The sequence below is a fragment of the Notothenia rossii genome (genome assembly GCF_949606895.1).
Source record: "Notothenia rossii genome assembly, chromosome: 8".
Lineage (NCBI taxonomy): Eukaryota > Metazoa > Chordata > Actinopteri > Perciformes > Nototheniidae > Notothenia > Notothenia rossii.
In genome coordinates this window covers 61,613,893-61,633,792 of record NC_136906.1, presented here as the reverse complement: position 1 = coordinate 61,633,792, position 19,900 = coordinate 61,613,893, and the positions used below count along the sequence as shown (strand labels likewise).

At 42.3% G+C, this 19,900-nt stretch overlaps 1 protein-coding gene across 2 annotated transcripts in view; it reads right to left on the bottom strand.

Annotated features, from left to right (window-relative positions):
* The window catches only part of evlb (Enah/Vasp-like b), a 48,744-nt gene that overhangs the window by 27,435 nt on the left and 1,409 nt on the right, over positions 1-19,900 (bottom strand). Inside the window, exon 1 of one of the 2 annotated variants that reach the window (XM_079643724.1) lies at positions 7,481-8,230. The exons of the other annotated variant lie outside the window; for it this stretch is intronic. Within the exon in view, the coding sequence (XP_079499850.1) occupies positions 7,481-7,605 (125 nt within the window). The 5' untranslated portion in view covers positions 7,606-8,230. Of the gene's footprint in view, positions 1-7,480; positions 8,231-19,900 lie in introns of those variants that run through there. 2 annotated transcript variants of the gene reach the window in all.

Genomic DNA, 19,900 nt, shown 5'->3' with positions numbered 1-19,900 from the left:
AGAGCCACCACTTGAGCCAGGTGAACAAGGTATGTAAATGTCAGTAAACTTCCAAGTTATGCGAACATGTAAGCAAACTATAAATTACAGCTACATTGACGTTACTTTGAACCGCGGGGGTAAGCTAAACCGTTAGCAAGTAGCTATAGCTAGCCAGAGATATTAAATAAACACTTAGTCATACAATCTAAATGTAATGTTTTTTAGCGTTACCTGGAGATTTCAAAGAAAGCTCTCTGGAAAATGTTGACTTAATGTTCGACATGAAGCTAGAAGCTACCTTACAGTACACAGTTGATCCGGTGTCCTGTCAGTTAAAGTGTTTCATAGTTAGCTTAGCTAAGCATCAACCTAGCACTGAAATATATGGATGTTATGTGACAGTATTTCTGAGAAAAAGTCAGCTGAAATGGTGGCATGCCACTGCTTTACGTGTCGACAGCATGTTTGAACGTATTTGGAGCAGTAAATGTGGCTGTTTGGCCACTGACGTTGCCATAACAACACCTGAATTTAAATGTGCAACCTCTTTTTGTGACAGATTTTTGCATGAAATTATAATTATTCTGAATGATATTCCTATTGACAGCTAATTTCTATGTGAACATTATGAGATGGACAGCCAGAGAGAATAAATGAAAAACAGTTATGAAATACTATATGACAGTAAAACAAGAATACAGTTTAGAAGGGGGGTGATTTGTAAAATATAAGAAAAAGTAAATCTGTTTACAGTTCTGTTTCATATGGGTGTTGAGAGATGTATCCATAGATCTCTCCATTTTGCTCTCAAAGTGCACCAGATTGATGCTTTTAACTTCAATATTTAAAAACAAATCTTCCCGGGGGAGCATGCCCCCGGACCCCCCTAGAGCAGGTGAGGACCCCCCTAGAGGAGATGAAGTCTGCCCCTCACTTATAAAAAATAGCACTTTACCCCTGCTTACACCTAAATGCCCTGAGCTGATTATTGAGCCTTCATTGTAAGAATCGCGGGTGTACTGTGTATGTGCGTGTGGGGAGTGTTGCAGAAAATTCCACTGTAGCGCCGCGGCCACCGCCACTGTGGGCTAAGCCCCGAATGTTTCCAGGTCCAGGCGACGCCCCTGGTCAAGCCATTGGATGGTCATACCAATGGTTGGAAGCCTCATAGCTATGGTTAAAATGAGCATGCTAAACCTATGAATAGGTTTAGATAGATGTTTACTGAATGATACGGATACAAAAACGGTCCGTGTTTAGATGGCAAACTAAATTCAATCAAACACATAAGAGACTGGTTCTTGTGAAAAAAACATGGTGTTATACTAAATCTAACCAAGTAGTTTCCCCTGCTTAACAAGCATTGGAATGCTAGTGATAACGTAATAATTTCAAAGGGCAGACAATGGTGGTGGTCAATGGTCTATACTACCACTTGTTGTGTTATAGCCAGAAGTTGTTAGTTTAGCTTAGCACAGAGATTAGGAAGGGGAAAAAACCTAGCCTGGCTCAGTCTAAAGGTAAAACAGATCCCCTACCCGCACCTTACATGTTAGTCGGGTTAAGGCAGCTAACTGTCTCATGGCGCTAGTTTCATATTTTACAGCAACATTCCGGAGTGGTATCGATCTTGGCGTCTTTATTTTCAAAACGTTTCATTTGTGTTTTATGTGAGGCATTAAAGGCTTCAGGTCCAGCAAGGAGCCAGACATTCCTGTGTAGTCTTTTGTTCCTGGGAATCTTGATCTCAGCTTAATGAGCATTTTCAAGAATGTTTAATACAGTCTAGCGCCTCAGGTGTCCTCATCTACTTCCAGCTGCAGCAATGTGCTACTGTACGTATACACTAGACAGGGGTAGCCAACGCGGTGCCCGCGGGCACTAAGTCGCCCGCAGGGGGGAAATTGGTCGCCCGCGTGCATGTTCTAAAAATAGCACAAGTCACCATGGAGCTCCGTCTAAAAAAATTATTGAATACATTTTTATTTTTAAAATGACAATATTTAATATAACATTTTAAAAGCACATATTTTGTATGTACATATGTAAGTGAAATGGAGATTTGGTGCGTGAAATTGAACTCTGACCCCAGATAGGTTCAGAGTTGAACTCCACGCACCAAATCTCCGTTCCACCTTTAGCTGAGACAAGCTAGCATGAGCAGCTACGATCATGGGCCTCATCACCACACTGCAAACACACACACACACACGCACACGCACACGCACACGCACACGCACACACACACACACACACACACACACACACACACACACACACACACACACACACACACACACACACACACACACACACACACACACACACACACACACACACAGCAGTGGTGAGGATCTCAGCCTGCCACTGACGTTCAACCAGAAAACATCAGCAGTTAGCTGTTAGCAGTTAGCAAACAGAGATCACAGCTCCTCATATCTTTTCAGAAACTGGACAAAAGTTAAACAAGTACAAACCACAGACTGTCTGTGTCATGGCGAATACAGTCGCTGGTTTATTTATGTCTGTAGGCCGTTGTTATGAGTGTGGAATGAGCATATACAACGTTAGCTTAGCCTGGTCGACCCAATCTCCATTCAGAAAACAAGCATTTAAAAAGGTTTTTCGCCTGCCGTCTTGTCTGCATACTTGTCAAGCATTAATTCATGGTTTTTACTAACCGGTATCAGTATGTTGTTACTTCGGCATCATTTAGAAACGTGTATTACAATTTAATCACGGTAAAATATGTTCATTTTGTTGTAGTTGTAGCTCCCGAGCCAGCGCGTCTTGTTTGAATTATGCGAGTAAACACAGCTGGCAGCGGTGAAACTCGAGCGATTAGAGCGAAGTCGCGTCCGGTGTGAACGCAGCATTACAACGACCCCTGATAGATCTCGCAAGAATGTGTATAAATATAGATACATTTTCATAACAAAACAATGGGGTTGCTATAGCAATGGTAAATCATTGTTAATAATTATTGTGAGGAATAATTAACATGTGATCAGACAGTCCTTCACATACAGTAAATTAATATGTATTCTTTAAAGGTGAACCGTGCAATTATGTTATTCAGGAAGTTTGTATCAAATAAGTAGCCCTTCGTATTACTCAGTACCCTTGAAGTAGCCCACGGTGACAAAAAGGTTGGTGACCCCTGCACTAGAGGAACCTTGTTGACTGAATGTGTGTAGGAAGGTCAATCAGTCTCCCACTCAACCCAGGCTTGAGCGGACAATTAAATGGTCAGGCAAAGGCGCTTGGACCCCATGCTGAGAGCGAAAACGAGAAAGAGGAAAAAAAACACGGGTTGGAGAGACAAGTTTAAGAGCGATATGAAGGGAGAAAGACGAATTAAAACAGAGGCGGGAAGATAAGTCGAGGAGGCAGAGATATTCAGAAGATAGGGAGCATAGCAGAGAGGCGGGGGTGGCTTTTTAAAAATGCATGCGTCTCCATTTGGCAGAGGGGGGAAAGATCCCAGCAGAGAGAAAGCAGTAGCATTAACACTCAAACTGTCTAAAAGAAACACGTTCTTATCCGTGGAAGAAAATACAGATGAAGGTGAGAGTGAAGAGAAGGAGTTGAGATGCCCTGAGGCTTTACTCTCTCTGCCCCATGATGCCATTTAACTGCTGTGACTTACTGTGGAGCCTCACACACAAACACACAAGGATGGCACAAACACATCCTCACAAAGCACAGGCATGTTTTCATGTATATAATTTTACAGTTGAGCGTTAGCTGAAGGCCATTGGGTTAAGTGCCCTCAATTGCGGACTATACCGTAGGACTTGGTTTGCATACCACACACTCAAAGGCAGCTCGTCTTCTTATGAAATACACCCAGTGTCATGGCGGACATGTGGTTCCTATTTGTGCCGCAAATCATCAGTCAGTGGATTCAGTGACCCACTATATTTCACAAATTTCCAACAGGGTTTACTTATGTCTGTCTCTAATCTGCCAGGCAAGAGGAATAATACGCACTGAGGGAATATAATACAGACATTTTGTCTCCTTTGGGAATCCTCAAAAAACAGAAAGCCCTTCATCATTCCAAGACATAATCCTTTCAACAATAATGTACATTGCAGCAGCTCTTGGATGAAAGTACAAAGGATTTTAAGGTGAAGAAAAAAGAGTGAGCTTTTTAGCTACTACCGAAAATCCAATTTTACAGGCAGGGTAGAGAGAATTGAAATACATGTTGACATTAAGCACGACCATGTTGATGTAAGTTATCGTAGAGTGACCAGTACAATTATTGCTGTTGTTGGATGCCCTTTGAGAAATAATGCCTCTGGCTGACAAAAGACTTCTAAACTCAAAAACTGTAGGTCATTTAGTAATGTGTTATTCATAAATACTTTCCAAAGCCACTATAAATAGCTGTTACACAAATTATTCTTCATGATTGTTCTGATATGCCACCGTTATAGTTAAGGTGAAAATAAAATGAATGGATAAGAAAAAGGGCAACTTGGTCAAGGTCAAGGGAATAGCATAGTTAACTGAGAGCGACCTGGCAAGCTATCACGCTACTTCTACCTTTTGCTTCTCGGACATGAACGTCATAATTCACATGGCCACACATAGCCCATGTCAGAAGAGTAAAATGACATGGTTCAGTTTAAATATTTCATCATACGACCAAAGCGGTTTTCTGTCTCCTGAGGACAGTGAACAGAAATAATCTTTGGCTTTTGCCTCCTGGTGTGCTGATAGCTTTTTAATCATGTTTTTGCAGTTAAAAGTATCCAAAATCATGCTAGTTCAATTATGTATTATGATTGTAACTGAAGTTCCACCATGAGAAGGGAATTGTATATAACTGTTTGGTGAATATCATACCTCAATGGAGGAATGGCTAAAGGTAACAGCTAGCTTAAGAGAAGTAGCATTGCTAGCAGCATTTTTTTTTATCGGCAGGGCTTGAAATAAAAAATAAACATTCGGAGAGGTGCTGCTTTTTTCATTTCTTTTGATAGGATAGAACATTTCAACATTTTATCAGTTTTTTTATTTGTCTTAAAAAATGAGACATTATGCTAACAGAAAATATCACTTTGCTCACTGGCAAGTATAGCTAACATAAGGGGGTTCCATCAAAACTGAGATTTTGAAATACCCTATTAACCTTTTTAAATACACATCACAAAGGATCTTCAGAATAATTTTAACAAAGATAATAAAACAAACCAAATGAACGAGAACCTTAGGTTTCTGCTTCTGCTTCAATGTTTGAAGAGGCATTGAAGCAGAAGGTCTCCCTATCTGCCTCTCCGCATTTCTGTGCATACATGTAGCATACTTGTCGGTATACGCCCATGGATTGGCCATCACTGGTTGTCATGGTTATCTTGCTATACTTTGCCTACAACGGTCACTATGGCGCCCAGGCTGAAGACATTATTCCAACACACCTTACAAAGGTTTTTCCAAGGCGTGTGCAACAACAAAACCCCACCAGAAACCATCATCAAATGTTTATTTTTCTCCACACGCCTCCTTTCTCTTTCACCTCCATCCGTCTCACTGTTTCACTCTCACATTTACAATCCAACCTCTCTTCATTTTGCTTAGCATTTCTATTCTCACCATCCCCCCCTTCTCTCTCCTGGTCTCTCATTTCCCTCTTCTCTCTCTCTCTCTCTCGATTTCTCCTTTTTCTATTTTCAACCTCTCTCCTTCTTCATCCATCTTACTCAGATCTAATGAGCTCACCTTGGTCATAATATGTAGATGATGTCGTGCAGTAGTGTCTATTTACAGTTTACAGTCTGCTGAACACACTCCAACCGCCAGGGAAAATATTACTAGTTATTAATCTGCTCTGAAATAGATACAGCAGTCTGTTTATTTAAATGTGTTTCGAGTAATATCTCTCCCTGCCTCTCTATGTGCGTATTCATTGCATACAATCTGATTTGTGAAACATTAATATTGCTTAAGAGATTGGTTTTGTAATAACACATCACACTTTAAACCTCTTTAATCCCTGCAAATGCACACTGTGTGTGTGTGTGTGTGTGTGTGTGTGTGTGTGTGTGTGTGTGTGTGTGTGTGTGTGTGTGTGTGTGTGTGTGTGCGTGTGCGTGTGTGTTTCCCTTACTCTTACAGTGAAGAAGAAGAGAGGTGTGTGGCACAGCCGGAAATGTGCCAGACTGTTGTTTTGTTTTATAAGATTGCGGTTCACACAGCCACATCAAACACTGATATTTGCTGACATTTCCTGAAGTTTGCTGACGTGGACATTACATAAAAGGTCACTGAACTGTGATTACAGTAGATGGAGCGCGTTCAATTGTTTATTAGGCTATTGAGTAACCCTTCTGGCAAGAAAAATGTAATAACCTGCTGACTCACACCAGGTAAGGTAGCCAAATATAGCCCCAGGATAACTCTAATAAAGCAGTTTAAGACAAAAAGAAAACCGGATACAGCCCCACTGTCTTTCCCTCTCTTTCTCCCGGTGATGTCACCCAGAAGTTAACGCCCTCAGACTCCTGTGGAGCCACCGGGGAGCATCCAGGCCTCAACACTGACACGCTGGAGCTCTATAAAGCTGCTCCAGCCTGGAGCACCTGCCAACATAAAAGCTGCTTAGTGGGGCAAAACTCTGGCTGAGTCCCTTAAAGCTGCACTAATCAGAGCTGTTAGGGGAAGCATCGCAACCGTATCGCACACACCATTACAAGAACATGCCAAACCATGAACACAAGAGATGAATGGATGGACGGTGATGTTTACTACAGATCGCTACATTTAAGCTGAAGCAATTGTGCATGTGTGCTTCATTGGAGTGAATACAAATATTTTCTTATGTGGATGTCACACAGCATCAGGTGGGACTTCTTGCATGCCTTAATGCAACAGCTCCATCCGGCACAATAACATCTGAACAAGACAAAGAGCCGGGAAGCTGTTGCATGTCTGAGCATGCGTCTTTGAGCGCTCTGACACCATGACGGCAGCGGGGGTCTGTGGATGCAACAAGCCACCCTGAGCACTTTCCGTGCCGATTGGAGAGGAAGAGTAGCAGGAAAAGGAAGAGAGTGTAAACACGAGGAGAACAAAAGAGCCACAGAGGAGGGCAACAAGAGACTACAGCAACCAAATGGGCCAGGCAAATATAACACTGTCCCCCTGTCCGCCCAAACTTGGCAAGCTCCTCCATAGGCCATCACTGCCCTCTGCATCTCCCAGGAGTCTGCCACTTTTCTGCACAGCTAGATAATACATTAGCATGCAGCCCCATCCCCCTGCAGGGGCAACCAGCGGCTCACAGCAGCACTCATCCTACACAGAAACGCTTCATATGCTGCAGCAGCTGGGGATCTGTAAGGAAAGACAGTCATGGTGGTACATTTTGGGTGTATCTGACACATCTGACAAAAGCAAATGGAAACACCAGGTCATTCCATCATTTAGGATAAGTACTATCTATTGATGGGTCCATTGTAAACACCTTTCCCTCCCCTTGGAAACCTACCTGACTTTGAACTCAGTGAGCTGAGGCATCTGAGGCAGCTGAGGCATCTGAGGCGGCTGAGCCCCCGGTTCCACACAGTAGATCTGGGGAAAGTAAAACCGCTGCGACTGAAGGTTGATGTCCATGGTGTCAACACAAAGCCGACACTTAGGTCAGTTGGTCCACGACAACAAACGTAGGGGAATACACGTCCGTATTTGTTGCTTTTTTCTTTGTTTGTCCTGAATTTCTTCGCTGACACTTTCACTAAAGGTCGGAGTTCAGCCACAGCATCCCCAAAACCCTTCTCCCTGAGTGGATCACAGAGCGCTACCTCCAGGAAGGCATCCCTCTCATATTAGTTCCTCCGCGTACAGCACATTCAATCACCTGGCATTAAACAGACACACTAACCTACTACCCACAAGCAGCCACTCAGCAGCTGGGATCACAAGAACAAAGATGACTTCCAGAAAAAAAAAGATGCTGCCATGTAAAGACACCAATAAAAATCCCAGTTTGTGGTCATGAATTCATCCTTTGGCAGGTAGAGAAGCACAATTAGGAAGAAATGAAGGAGACTGTTGATCTGTAGAGGCAAGAGAGGCTTAAAAAAATGTGAAAGTAAGCCCTCAGCCACACAGAGAGGAGACTGAATGGGAGATGAGAGTCCTTTGGTTTTTACGCTTCAGAGACAGAGGTAAGGGGGGGGAAAAGAGAGATGGAGATAGAGAGAGATTCCCAGTGAGGCGTTGCCCTCACACTGCCTCTCCTCTCTGTGTCTCATTGGATTACCTCCTCCCTCTCTAGCCCCCGCCCCCCCTCCACCCTCCCTCCATCCCTCCCCTCCCCTCCCAGCTGTGACAAGAACGATGGGCCGCCAGCCACGAAGGCTGCTGGTCCTGCCCTTCCCTCTCCCCCTTCTCCTCCAACGACCCCCCTTCCTCTCAGCTCTCCTCTCTCAGCTGGCTGATTGGCCGAGGCGAGGATGCGTAAGCCTGCGTGGAGGGGGGTCGGGGGAGAGGAAAAGGAGGAGGAGGAGGAGGAGGAGGAGGAGGAGCAACAGATTTTAATTCATCTGATGGCTCCCGTATTTTCTCGCATATGATTTGAGGCGGCATTCCGGGCTCACACACACACACACACACACACACCCACACCCACACACACCCACACCCACACACACACACACCCACACCCCCACACCCCCCCCCCCCCCCACACACACACACACACACACACACACACACACACACACACACACACACACACACACACACACACACACACACACACACACACACACACACACACACACACACACACACACACACACACACACACACACACACACACACACACACACACGCACACTGATCTGACAGCTTTTACTGGATATTCATTAACAGAAGGGGTGACGTGTGTAGAAAAAGCTAGTTCCTTTGTTGGAACGAGTAGGTAAATTGTCTGCATACAATTCATGTAAACTTCACACAATTAGAATAATATAAGGGTCATTAGCAGATACATAAATGGAAACGCAACCAAATGTGAGTGTGCACTGCCAACAATTCCCCTGTAATACTCTGTATATCCAGATGCATTTAGATTATATATTATATTGTAAGTAAGTGGAGTGTGGCCACAACACTAATCTTCTGGGATAGGGACCACATCACAGCTGCCGACCAATAACCAATACATCCCTCCCATATTTACTGTACTTCCTCCCTGACATCCCAGAAAAATGTCCCACGCGTTGGCTCTTTATAGTGCAGCTCTGCCACATCACCCACATCTGTCCTGCTGTGTTTTGCCAGCAGGCAATTCCATTGATTGGAACTGCTACAGAACTGTTGGATGACATGGTTTGCTTTTTATTCGTTGTGGTAAGCAGTGTCAGACATTGCAATTTGACAGCAATTCAGTGTTCTCCCCTCGCCGACTGAAAATGTTGTTTGGCCACAATTATTTGTGAGAATAGAATATCATCAGTGCCGTTTTTATTTCTGTATGATATTTTATTAGTTCACATTTTTGCGGAACCCTGGAAAAAACAAATTTGCTTCTAGCTAAATATGAATTGCAATGAGTTGCATCATGTAGCTACTCACACAGATAAGGCATCATTACAGCTACATAGCAGTTTAAGCACAGATTTAAGGGGGTGGTCCAACAAATTTGAACTGCACTTCAACAAAGTTAAAAGACTATCAAGAGACAGTATGAAGAAAAAGTAGTACGGGCCGCTCTTAAACACTGGATTCTACATTTCTCATAAATGAACCTTATTTCACCAATAAATGAAATACAATGTGTAACATAGACTTCCTGCGCAAATCAAGCAGAAAACATAAGTTCTGAAGGATGTTAGAGAGTTCCTAGCTAGTTGCAATGTTGCGACTCAAGCCTCAAGTGGTTTTCCGGATGTCAATCTCCCTAGACTCCAATATAAAATGGCCCAACGTTACAGCAGAAAGAAACATGTTTAAATCATGAAACATAGAAATGCTGCATCACTTCATGATCCACCTTACGATGAGTAACTGCTTTCGAGGGCACATTATTGGGCTGTTTTTGTGTCGTCTTATTATAAGCCGTTTGGGCTCGAGCCCTGAAGTTTTACTTTTTAAAACCAGCACAAACAACTGATTTATTTCCTGAAAAGAGTGCATGTTAAGGCCCGGACACACCGATCTGACAAACAAAACTGACACAGACGGACCCCGACAGTTGCGTCGCCTCGCGTCTCTGCGTTTTGGCCATGTGTCGCACTGGAACACACCGCAAAGACTTCAGCCGACGGCCAAGAAGCACGTACAAACTGTGCATACGTGAGTGGCAATAACTCTCTTTACCAGCAGGCGGCGGTAGTGTGTATTCGTCATTCAAAAGAGGCAACCGGAAGACAGACTGCGTGATAACCGAGAGAAGAAGAACAGACTGCGTGATATAAACAAACAACAAATAGCGTGTGCGTTCCATTTTCACTCGACCGCGAGAAGCTCATGGGGCTTTCCCGAACCTCTGTCGAGAGCTGGAAATCTCAGATTCGCCTTCTTAATAGTTTGTTTGGGTCCCTCACTTCCGTTTCGCTTCTCATGCACTGATTCGCTAAGCTGAACAGCCAATCAGAGTGATTTCCCGCAGGTTTTCGGCCGAAAAGACGTATGCCCGGCTGAAAAGACCCGACGGTGCGGGACACACCAATCTGAGTAGGGCATGTCGACGCTCATCGTCGGCCTGACGCCCACCAACGCCGATAATCGGCCTGGTGTGTCCGGGCCTTAACAGTCATTTCCTGTCTCGTACAGCCTACCGACAGATTGCATTGTATTTTAAATCCACCCAATGGATATGGAGTATATTGTGGAATTTCAGCTTGTTTTACACGCCACATAAACTTACACATTGCCCAGCCTTTATCTACAAAGATTGTACAAACAAGAGTTAGATCAATGAATGAAATCATGTACAAATTGAAATGTCATGTGCATCCTGCCACTACTATCTCTCACTGGCCGATGACACTGGCTTTGAAACACAACCACAAATCATGAATGTCTCTCTATAAATACAAAGCAAAAGACTACTACTAGAATACTACTTGGGTCATTCATCCTTCTTTATCTTTTTTCATCGTAGTCCATTTGTCACAATAGGCTAGAGCCTTCACCACAGTGTGTTGTGTGAATGTGTGGGTCCTTGGTCTTTATCTGAGCAGTGAAAAAACGGTCACTGTGAGTAGAAAGCACAAGGACAAGTGCAAGACGACAAAAAAAACACTGAGCGGTCACAGATGGGGAAGAGAGATGATTTACCAACAACGCATGAGGGAGGAGGGTTTTAATATGAAGAAATAGGTGGAGCGGGGAGGGGGGTGGACAGATGGACAGACAGGTAGAGGGAGTAAAATGCCTGGGTGGGATGGAGATACACTGTGTGGATGGAGAGAGAGAGAGAGAGAGAGAGAGAGAGAGAGAAAGAGAGAGAGTGAGAGATAGAGTGGGAGGCAAACAAGGGGAGAGCTGATGAGAGAAAATAAGGGAGGCAGAACAGGAAAGGGGAAAGGACGTCCAGCCTTACAGTATACACCCATCCCCCATCTCTCTCCCCCCTGTGTGTGTGTGTGTGTGTGTGTGTGTGTGTGTGTGTGTGTGTGTGTGTGTGTGTGTGTGTGTGTGTGTGTGTGTGTGTGTGTGTGTGTGTGTGTGTGTGTGTGTGTGTGTTGACAGAGAGGTTAAAGATAGAGAGCTTCCCAGTGCTACTGTAGCAACACGACTATGCTATTAGCATTCAGCAGAAGGGATAGACTTGCCTCTGTCACACAGCATGATTGTGTGTGTGTGTGTGTGTGTGTGTGTGTGTATGTGTGTGTGTGTGTGTGTGTGTGTGTGTGTGTGTGTGTGTGTGTGTGTGTGTGTGTGTGTGTGCGCACACGTAAGAATGTGATGGGGAGAAAATGGTTGTATCACCGAGTAAAGCTGAGAGGAAACTGAGGAGACATTTGGGAGATGTGTAGATGATGTGTGGCTACAATCGGACAGATAAATTGGTATTTGTTTCAGTGCCCTTTACACCCATTGAATATACGTGAGCCTGAATTTTCTCTGTTCCATTACTCTTGTATGGTTGACCTTTATCACATGTTTTAGTACTGTATATATGAATAAGCAGTATATGATCAGCTGATGTTATGCAGCTTTTTAAGTCATTCTTCAAAGAGGCCCTATTGTGCTTTTTGGGGTTTAACTTTCCTGTGTTGTATAGGTTTCTGTGCATGTAAATGGTCTACAAAGGCTAAAATCCCTCCAAATCACATCTTTAAAACATTTTTTGACTACTTCACTGATTGATGTATTCCTTTATTTTACCCTTACAAAGCTGGATATTGAGAGACAGACTAACACTGCCAAATACAAAATAGCTCTTGATTTAATTACTAATATTGTTAACCCTTGTGGTGTTCGGGTCTGTGGGACCCGTTTTCATTATTTAGCTAAAGAAAAATGATATGATCAATTATTTTTTCAAAGTCACACTCAATGGCCTTGGCTCATTTTCTGTGAAGAACATGTATCTGAACACATTTTCAATGACCATCCACTGTATATACCCCCCACCCCCCTCTACACATTTACATTACATACAGGATGTTCGGGTCCACTGGACACAATAAATAAAGCTTCGCCAGTTTGGGTCCTTATCACAACTGATCAAGATGGCCAAAAGATTCTCTGCTCAAAGGGCCTTGCAAATGATTTTGGAAGAGAGAGAACCATTTGATGATGATGTAGAGCAGGGGTGTCAAACTCAAACACACAGTGGGCCAAAATAAAAAAGTGGGTACTAGTCGAGGGCCGGACTGGTTCAATGTTTATTGCAAAACGTATTGAAATGAACTTATTGCACATATTAAACCTGGAACTAAGAGAGCTTAAATTATTGCCTATAAAAACAACATTAAACAATCAGTTGCATCCATTTCTTATGGCTCTATCTGCTTCTTTTCCGGAGTCATTTCTTATGATCACATTTTTCCACAGGCCAACAACAGCTTTAAAAAAACTATTTCCCTCAAAGAAAAACCAAACATGCCCTGTTGTCTCAAGAAAAAAGTGCAGAAGGAAACATCCATTGAAACTCAGTGTGCTGCTCTGTGATGCTAGTTCAAGCAGATACTTGGCATCTCATCTTGGGTGCAAGTTCATCAATGTTTGGGATCAGGCTCTGAGCTGAGGAAAGGTGAAGGTGTGCGTGCAATATACCGGCGGGCCAGATCTAATAGTAATTAGAAATTATCCTGCGGGCCGAAATTAAATCCACCAAGGGCCTGATTTGGCCCCCGGGCCTTGAGTTTGACACATGTGATGTAGAGGAAGAGGAAGAGGTTTTAGAATGTGAGAATTCTGAGTCTGACAGTGACTTTAAAGAAGATGATGAGATTGAGCATCAGCTAGTTACAAAAAAAAGACGAGCCACAGGGCCAGCCAGTCAGCGGGCAAAAAAACAAGTAGCACTTAAATTCATTAATGTGATCTAACAAATGTAAAAGGGAAAATATTAACCAAATAAGATGTTTATATTGCTTGTAATTGGGATGAAGTAAACATCTGTTGAGTATTTTAATATAAAATAGTTTGATTGTGTTGAATTGAAACCCAAAAAGGCAGTGTGTCCACCAGACCCACGAACACTGGCTGAGTAACACAAATATAAACACCACACAGGGTTAACTAAATCACAATGAACTGTAACAACCCTGCCCAAGAAACACTCGAGTATCAAATTGTCATCTTGGCTTCCTAAAATTGTTGGACAAAAGTGGGATAAAAGGGGCTACACCCAACGTACATGTGCACCCACCTGAGTTAAAACTGATTGCAGGCCCTCTGACCTATTTTCTATAGTTTAATTTCAAAACAAAGGAATGTGTCAATGTGCAAATACATGTAATACAGCTACAGTATCCAGTCACAAGCTCTGTATAATCCAATCTGACTCTGCATTCCCTTCATCCCCACAAACACCCACAATCCACCTGTGTGCGGTCACGCTATATGCAAGTGAGGCTGTGAAAGAAAAGGGATTAAATGAGTGTGAGAGGTGTGTGACGAAGAGGAGGTTAAAGATCTCTGACGTTTCCTGCCTCCTCAGTTAACTCACACTTGCTCATCCTCTCAGGCCTCTGGATTGAATTTCAGCTGGAAACAAATACACACACACACACACACACACACACACACACACACACACACACACACACACACACACACACACACACACACACACACACACACACACACACACACACACACACACACACACACACACACACACACACACACACACACACAAACTGTCTGCCTCACATGAGCCGATCATTTTAAGTAGGCCTACGACACACACCGATGGGAGCTTGCAGAGGAGATACAAAGGGGGATGGAGGGAGACAGAGCGGGGACAGGGGAGGACAAAGTGATTTCCCTCATTCACAAAGATTTGATTACCTCTCTGTCTCTTAAACACACACACACACACATCTGCGTAGATAAGCTTCAGCGCTCTGCCTTGTGACGCCTCAGCGTGCATATTTATGAGTCACAAACCACGATGCTGTCACCCAGAATGCACTGTGTTATTATACCGATTCCCAACAGAGACGAGACACGCGACCTCACACCTGACAGTGGATATATCATAGTTTGCAACATCCTTCTCCATTTTGGGTTGTGTTTGTCTAACTGCATTATGATAAACGTGTGTGTTATTACTCACAGGTGACGTGGCTGCAGCTGCAAACTGTAAGCTACAACTACAGTTATGTATCAATTACACTTGCTCCCCATGCAAGCAGAGAAGCTAAAAGCTGCTGAACTCTCAAGGCGATATCACTGTCACATATGTGTTTTTGTTTCTGCCCCATCAACAGAAAATGTTTCATAGAAATTGGTTTACAAAGCTGGAAGGAGCTAAATTAATGAACACTTGATGACAGCATTACCGTTTTTTTGCAACTATTATTAGAAAGACTCAGCCCATGTGTATTTATTACCAAATTGACACCTAATCTTTCAATACTGTTTTCAGTGGTTGCATATTTTAAAAAAGTGCAAAAAAACAACTCATTTTTTCTATTCATACCATGGGCAGATATGTGAAAATGTGTCACTTTTCCTGAAATGTTGCAGATATGCCAATTATGAACGAAGGGCATCAGTGGCTAAAGCAGTGAAGCCAAAGGGAAAGTGCTTTCAATCTGCTTTCTTTCACAAGGCTAGCAGATGTGTAGAAGTCTATGAGAAATGTACCCTCCTTCTCACTTGATTTATTACCTAACTAATATTCCTGATATGGCCTCAATTGCTAGTTTGAAGTTTTCATCAATACATCATGATGTTCATTTTGTGAAATATTATTTTTTTTAGCTATCACAGCATTGTTTAGCTTTGGTTGTACTAAAAGACACTATAGAGCAGTGGTTCTCAACTGGACAGGCCTCTGGACCCACTTTTTCCTTTGTCAATCAATCGCGACCCGAAATTTTGAACCACTCAAATCTATTAAAAAAGAAATCGTGCTGTAATATATACGCTTTTCAGCATACATTATTAAAGTGAAGTACAGTGCATATATCCTTTCACAGAACTGAAGAATGCTTTTTAAAAAGGTTTAATGAGAGGATGGAATCAAAGGTGAACTATGTAACATAAAAAGGCACACATGCTGAAAACCCAACCCCAGCAAGGGGTTCTGGGGGGATTGTCCCCCAGGATATTTTTAGAAATACTAACATATAAACTACGCATTCTGGTACACTCTGAGAAGAAAATAAATACATCTATTACTAACCGACATCTTCAATGTGAAACACAAAACCAACATCAGCCGTTAGCTGTTAGCACTCAAGCTCGCAGCTCCTCATATCTGTTCAGAAACTAGACAAAAGTTAAACAAGTTCAAACCACAGACTGTCTGTGTCATGGCGAATACAGTCGCAGCATATACAACGTTAGCTTAGCCAATCTCCATTCAGAAAACACGCATTTTAAAAGGTTTTTCGCCTGCCGTCTGTCTGCAGACTTGTCAAAGCATTAATTGATGGTTTTTACTAACCGGTATCAGCATGTTGTTACTTCGGCATCATTTTGAAACATGTATTACAATTAAATCACAGTCAAATATGTTCATTTTGTTGTAGTTGTAGACTTGTAGCCCCTTTGCCAGCGATTCTCTCTCTAGTTTAGCATACTCAGCCCGACTCAGCCTGGTTGTTGGCCCGCTAAGAACCTCGATTTTAGGGGGCCAGAAAAACTGTGAAATAGTGCCCGCTAGCCGGTACTACGCCAAGTGGAAACGCAACCAAAAACGGGCCGCGCACGGCACGGCACGCTTAAACCGCGCTGTAGTGGAAATGCGCCATATGTGATGATGTCACGCACTTTAGCCCTGAAGAGTCACCATAGAAACCCATTATAAAATCGAAAACGGCCTGAAAATGTACCAAAACTTGAATGTTGATAAGTCGAAAACTGTAAAAGATATCAAAGATCTGAAGAAAAAGTGTTTTAAATGAAGGTCTTGTGATCCTTTTAAAGTTGGAATGAAGTCTCTAGCTGAAAGTATGTGGAAGGAGTAGCATTTGGCACAAGGTGTAGGTAAAAGAGGATTTGAAGGTTCCTCCCATTGAGTTCCATGTTAAAAAAAGAGTTTAAAAAGCTGAGTATTTCTAAAAGTATTAAATATTTTTGAAAAAGTTGAAAGTTTCCCATCATGTGCTGAAAATGCTGAATAGTTTGATATTTGAATGGTTTCTGTAGCTGAAAGTATGCTGAAGTTATTTGACGGCAAAGTATTGGTTGAAATAAGAAGAATAAAGATTTGAAGAACTATAGTGGAATGCTGTAAACAGCCTTCACATTAATATAACTTGGGTCGTAACTTTTTAGATGTTAGTGTAATCAATATCTCACACCTGTGCAACTTCAAATTACACAGCTGTGCACTCAGAGAGAAATGTGACCTCCGCTGCTAGTCACTGGTACAGCAGGCATAAACCAAGGCACTTTGATTTGTTTCAGAACAGATGCGCGCAATATTAGTTTACAGTCTAGGTGCATTGTAGAAAAGCCTTCGTTACCCCCCTCTTTGAAGCTATTTCTCCTTTCGCACTCCTGTGCAGTAGCATTTGTCTGCCTTTTGCTTGGAATGAGCCGATTTGGCCATTGTCCTGCCTTAATCCAGCACACAGTTACCATTAATGTTGGTATTCATATGGGTCACAAGCAAACCACCAACTGCTCCTGTCAATACCCATCAGGCAACCACGATGACGCTGGATCGATAAAAGCCCACTTTTCATTTTCACAGCATAATGAAACACACGCAAATGTAGATAAAAGTGGTGGTGACGGTGGGATGCCAACATGCACAGCCCCATCCCCATCATGTGCAAATGTAAAAAGTTGTCATATAGTTTCAGAATTTGCCAGATAACAGGTAAACAAAACTTTCTCTTTGTATCTTAGTTGAGGTGGCCCCTCAGAATCTAGGCATTGGGCTATCTATGTTAATATGCATTGATTATGGATGGTTTCTAAATAGGAATCTCTATAATATACAATGGGTTCGTATTTGGCCCGTAAACCAAGTGTTGTGAGGATTTCTTTCCATAATCCAGTTGACAATCCAGCAATTAAACATAACCTCCTTGGCAGAAGTAGTTATATTAGTCCAAGCCTTAAATAAACAAATGTTTCATGTTCACTTTTGTCTAATTACAGCACAAAAGTGTGAGCAGTGAAGATTTGAAATGCGTCAAAACCCCAAAATATTACATTTGATACAAAGCTGAGAAAATCAGCTTGATAAATGACTTAAATGATGAGGCAATAAAACAATTCTAAGAGTCCCTGGTGCTGTGCTACTTTACAGCCGTGTTTTGAGCTAAATGCTAGCTGTGTGTTGTTGGTGTTGTATCAGAACAGCAACGTACAGTTTATTAATCAGTACATGGGAGAGAAGGAGAGATGGTAAAAAGGTAAAGTGGACAGATAAGAGGAATCAGACATGCCGGCTCCATAGAGACAGGGATCAGTCCTCCAACCCAAATCCCAGACTCCAACGCCAGCTTTACTGTCCCAGGGTTTTCCCCCGGAGACCTCCAGCACCTCCAACCCCTGCACAGCTGGAGATCTTTGAAACTAATCTTGACAAATGAGAAACAGATACTGTAGCTTTGTTGGTTTCAAGCGTTTGACTAATTGAAAAAAGGAAAAGCACCCAAACAGATTAGAAATCTAGATCTATCACTTATGAACCTTGCAGGGTTTAGTGACCAAATTCAATCCTTTATGTACAATGATATGTGAAATATAGCTATTACTTTTCTGTTTAAAAAAAGACTACTCTGATTTCCTAGAAGATACCCAGAGGACTTTATATGATGATAAGATTGATATTATATGGTGATAGCATTTACTTGTGCTGATATTCAATCTAAAACCTGCCGAAGACTTGTGATCCTTATACAGTAAGTATTTCAAACCAACTAATTTTGTGCAGTTCGCCGTGATTCTGCACTATCTCTGACCTTGACTGATGTATGTTTGAACTTCAGCTCACAGCACTAAATCAATGCTCATTGAATCAGAGCACAAAACCACTCTTAGTGCCCTGCCATTGTGCATATTATAGTAGGGCATTAAACACAAACACAACAAGCTAAACAGTTAGCAAACAAACACTGTCACTCTCACAATCAACAGAAACAGTGCCAGCTTGCACAATATAAGTCATACAAATATGTACCCATGAGGAGGAGACAAACCACACACACACACTGATGAGGAGAGGCACACATGCGCCCGGACTGTGTGAAGTACTGGCTCGTTGTGGCGAGTCACAGTCTGTGTTGCCACCTACAGAGCACCTCTGTAAATGAATGACTAAATCACATCTGAGACTTAACAAGAATATGAGCAGACAGCTTGTTAGCATGATTCACATTAAACTCAGGCTCTAATTCTGGAAGCAAATGTGTAAAAATGGTAAGAGTCAGTAGGCTTGATGTTGATGTACTCTGTCCTCCCATATTGCAATGCAAAAATGGAAAAAATAATCAAAGTTGTTAATGGTGGTAAGGAAAGCTGAGAATGCAATTCAACCTGACAAGTCTCAAGAGCAATATAGCTGTCTGTTTACTTAGCTCAATGATAGTGATATTTCAAAATTGGAGTTTGATTAAATTCATTCAGCATTTTCTGCTATTTATTTCGCATTAAGTCTCAAGTCCCATGTCAAGACTGGCTTAAATGAAGTCCCAAGTCCTTTGAGTTTTAAATGCAAAGTCATATTGTGCTCCAATTTTTACCTACTCATTTTGCCTACAACAATTTATTTTGCTGACCACTGAACCATTTTTTACAGGAACATTTTTTATCTTGGGCATAATGTTTTTTTCTTTACAGTCACTAGGTAACATATTGTTTTGGCCTTCTCCTTCAACTTGATTAAATGCTGTTGGTCCAAACAAGGTGATCTGTGGAATAATTGTGGACTGCATTGGAAATGAATGGCATTAAAATGGTCTCATACAGAAAATAAAAGGAAATGTAATAACTCTGGTCGATACCTTTGGTTTCTTACTACAAGTTAAATAAAACATGAATGTATTCAGTTGTGGACCTTACATGTCAAATTGTATAAGAGTATGTTTGCAGGTGCAATCAGTGTAACACAGAGCTGAGATTAAAACAGTAAGAGTTTGACGGGGAGATTGTTAAAAGAGAAACCAACCTAGGGCAGGCTGCTGAAAAATCCCTCTCTGACCTTGTTTCACACACTCATTCACAGATTTTAAAGCCAACAGCAATTAGGATGAGCTCAGGGTTCCTCCTGTTCGTGGTGAACCTGTGCCAACTGCTGCTGCCCCGCCCACAT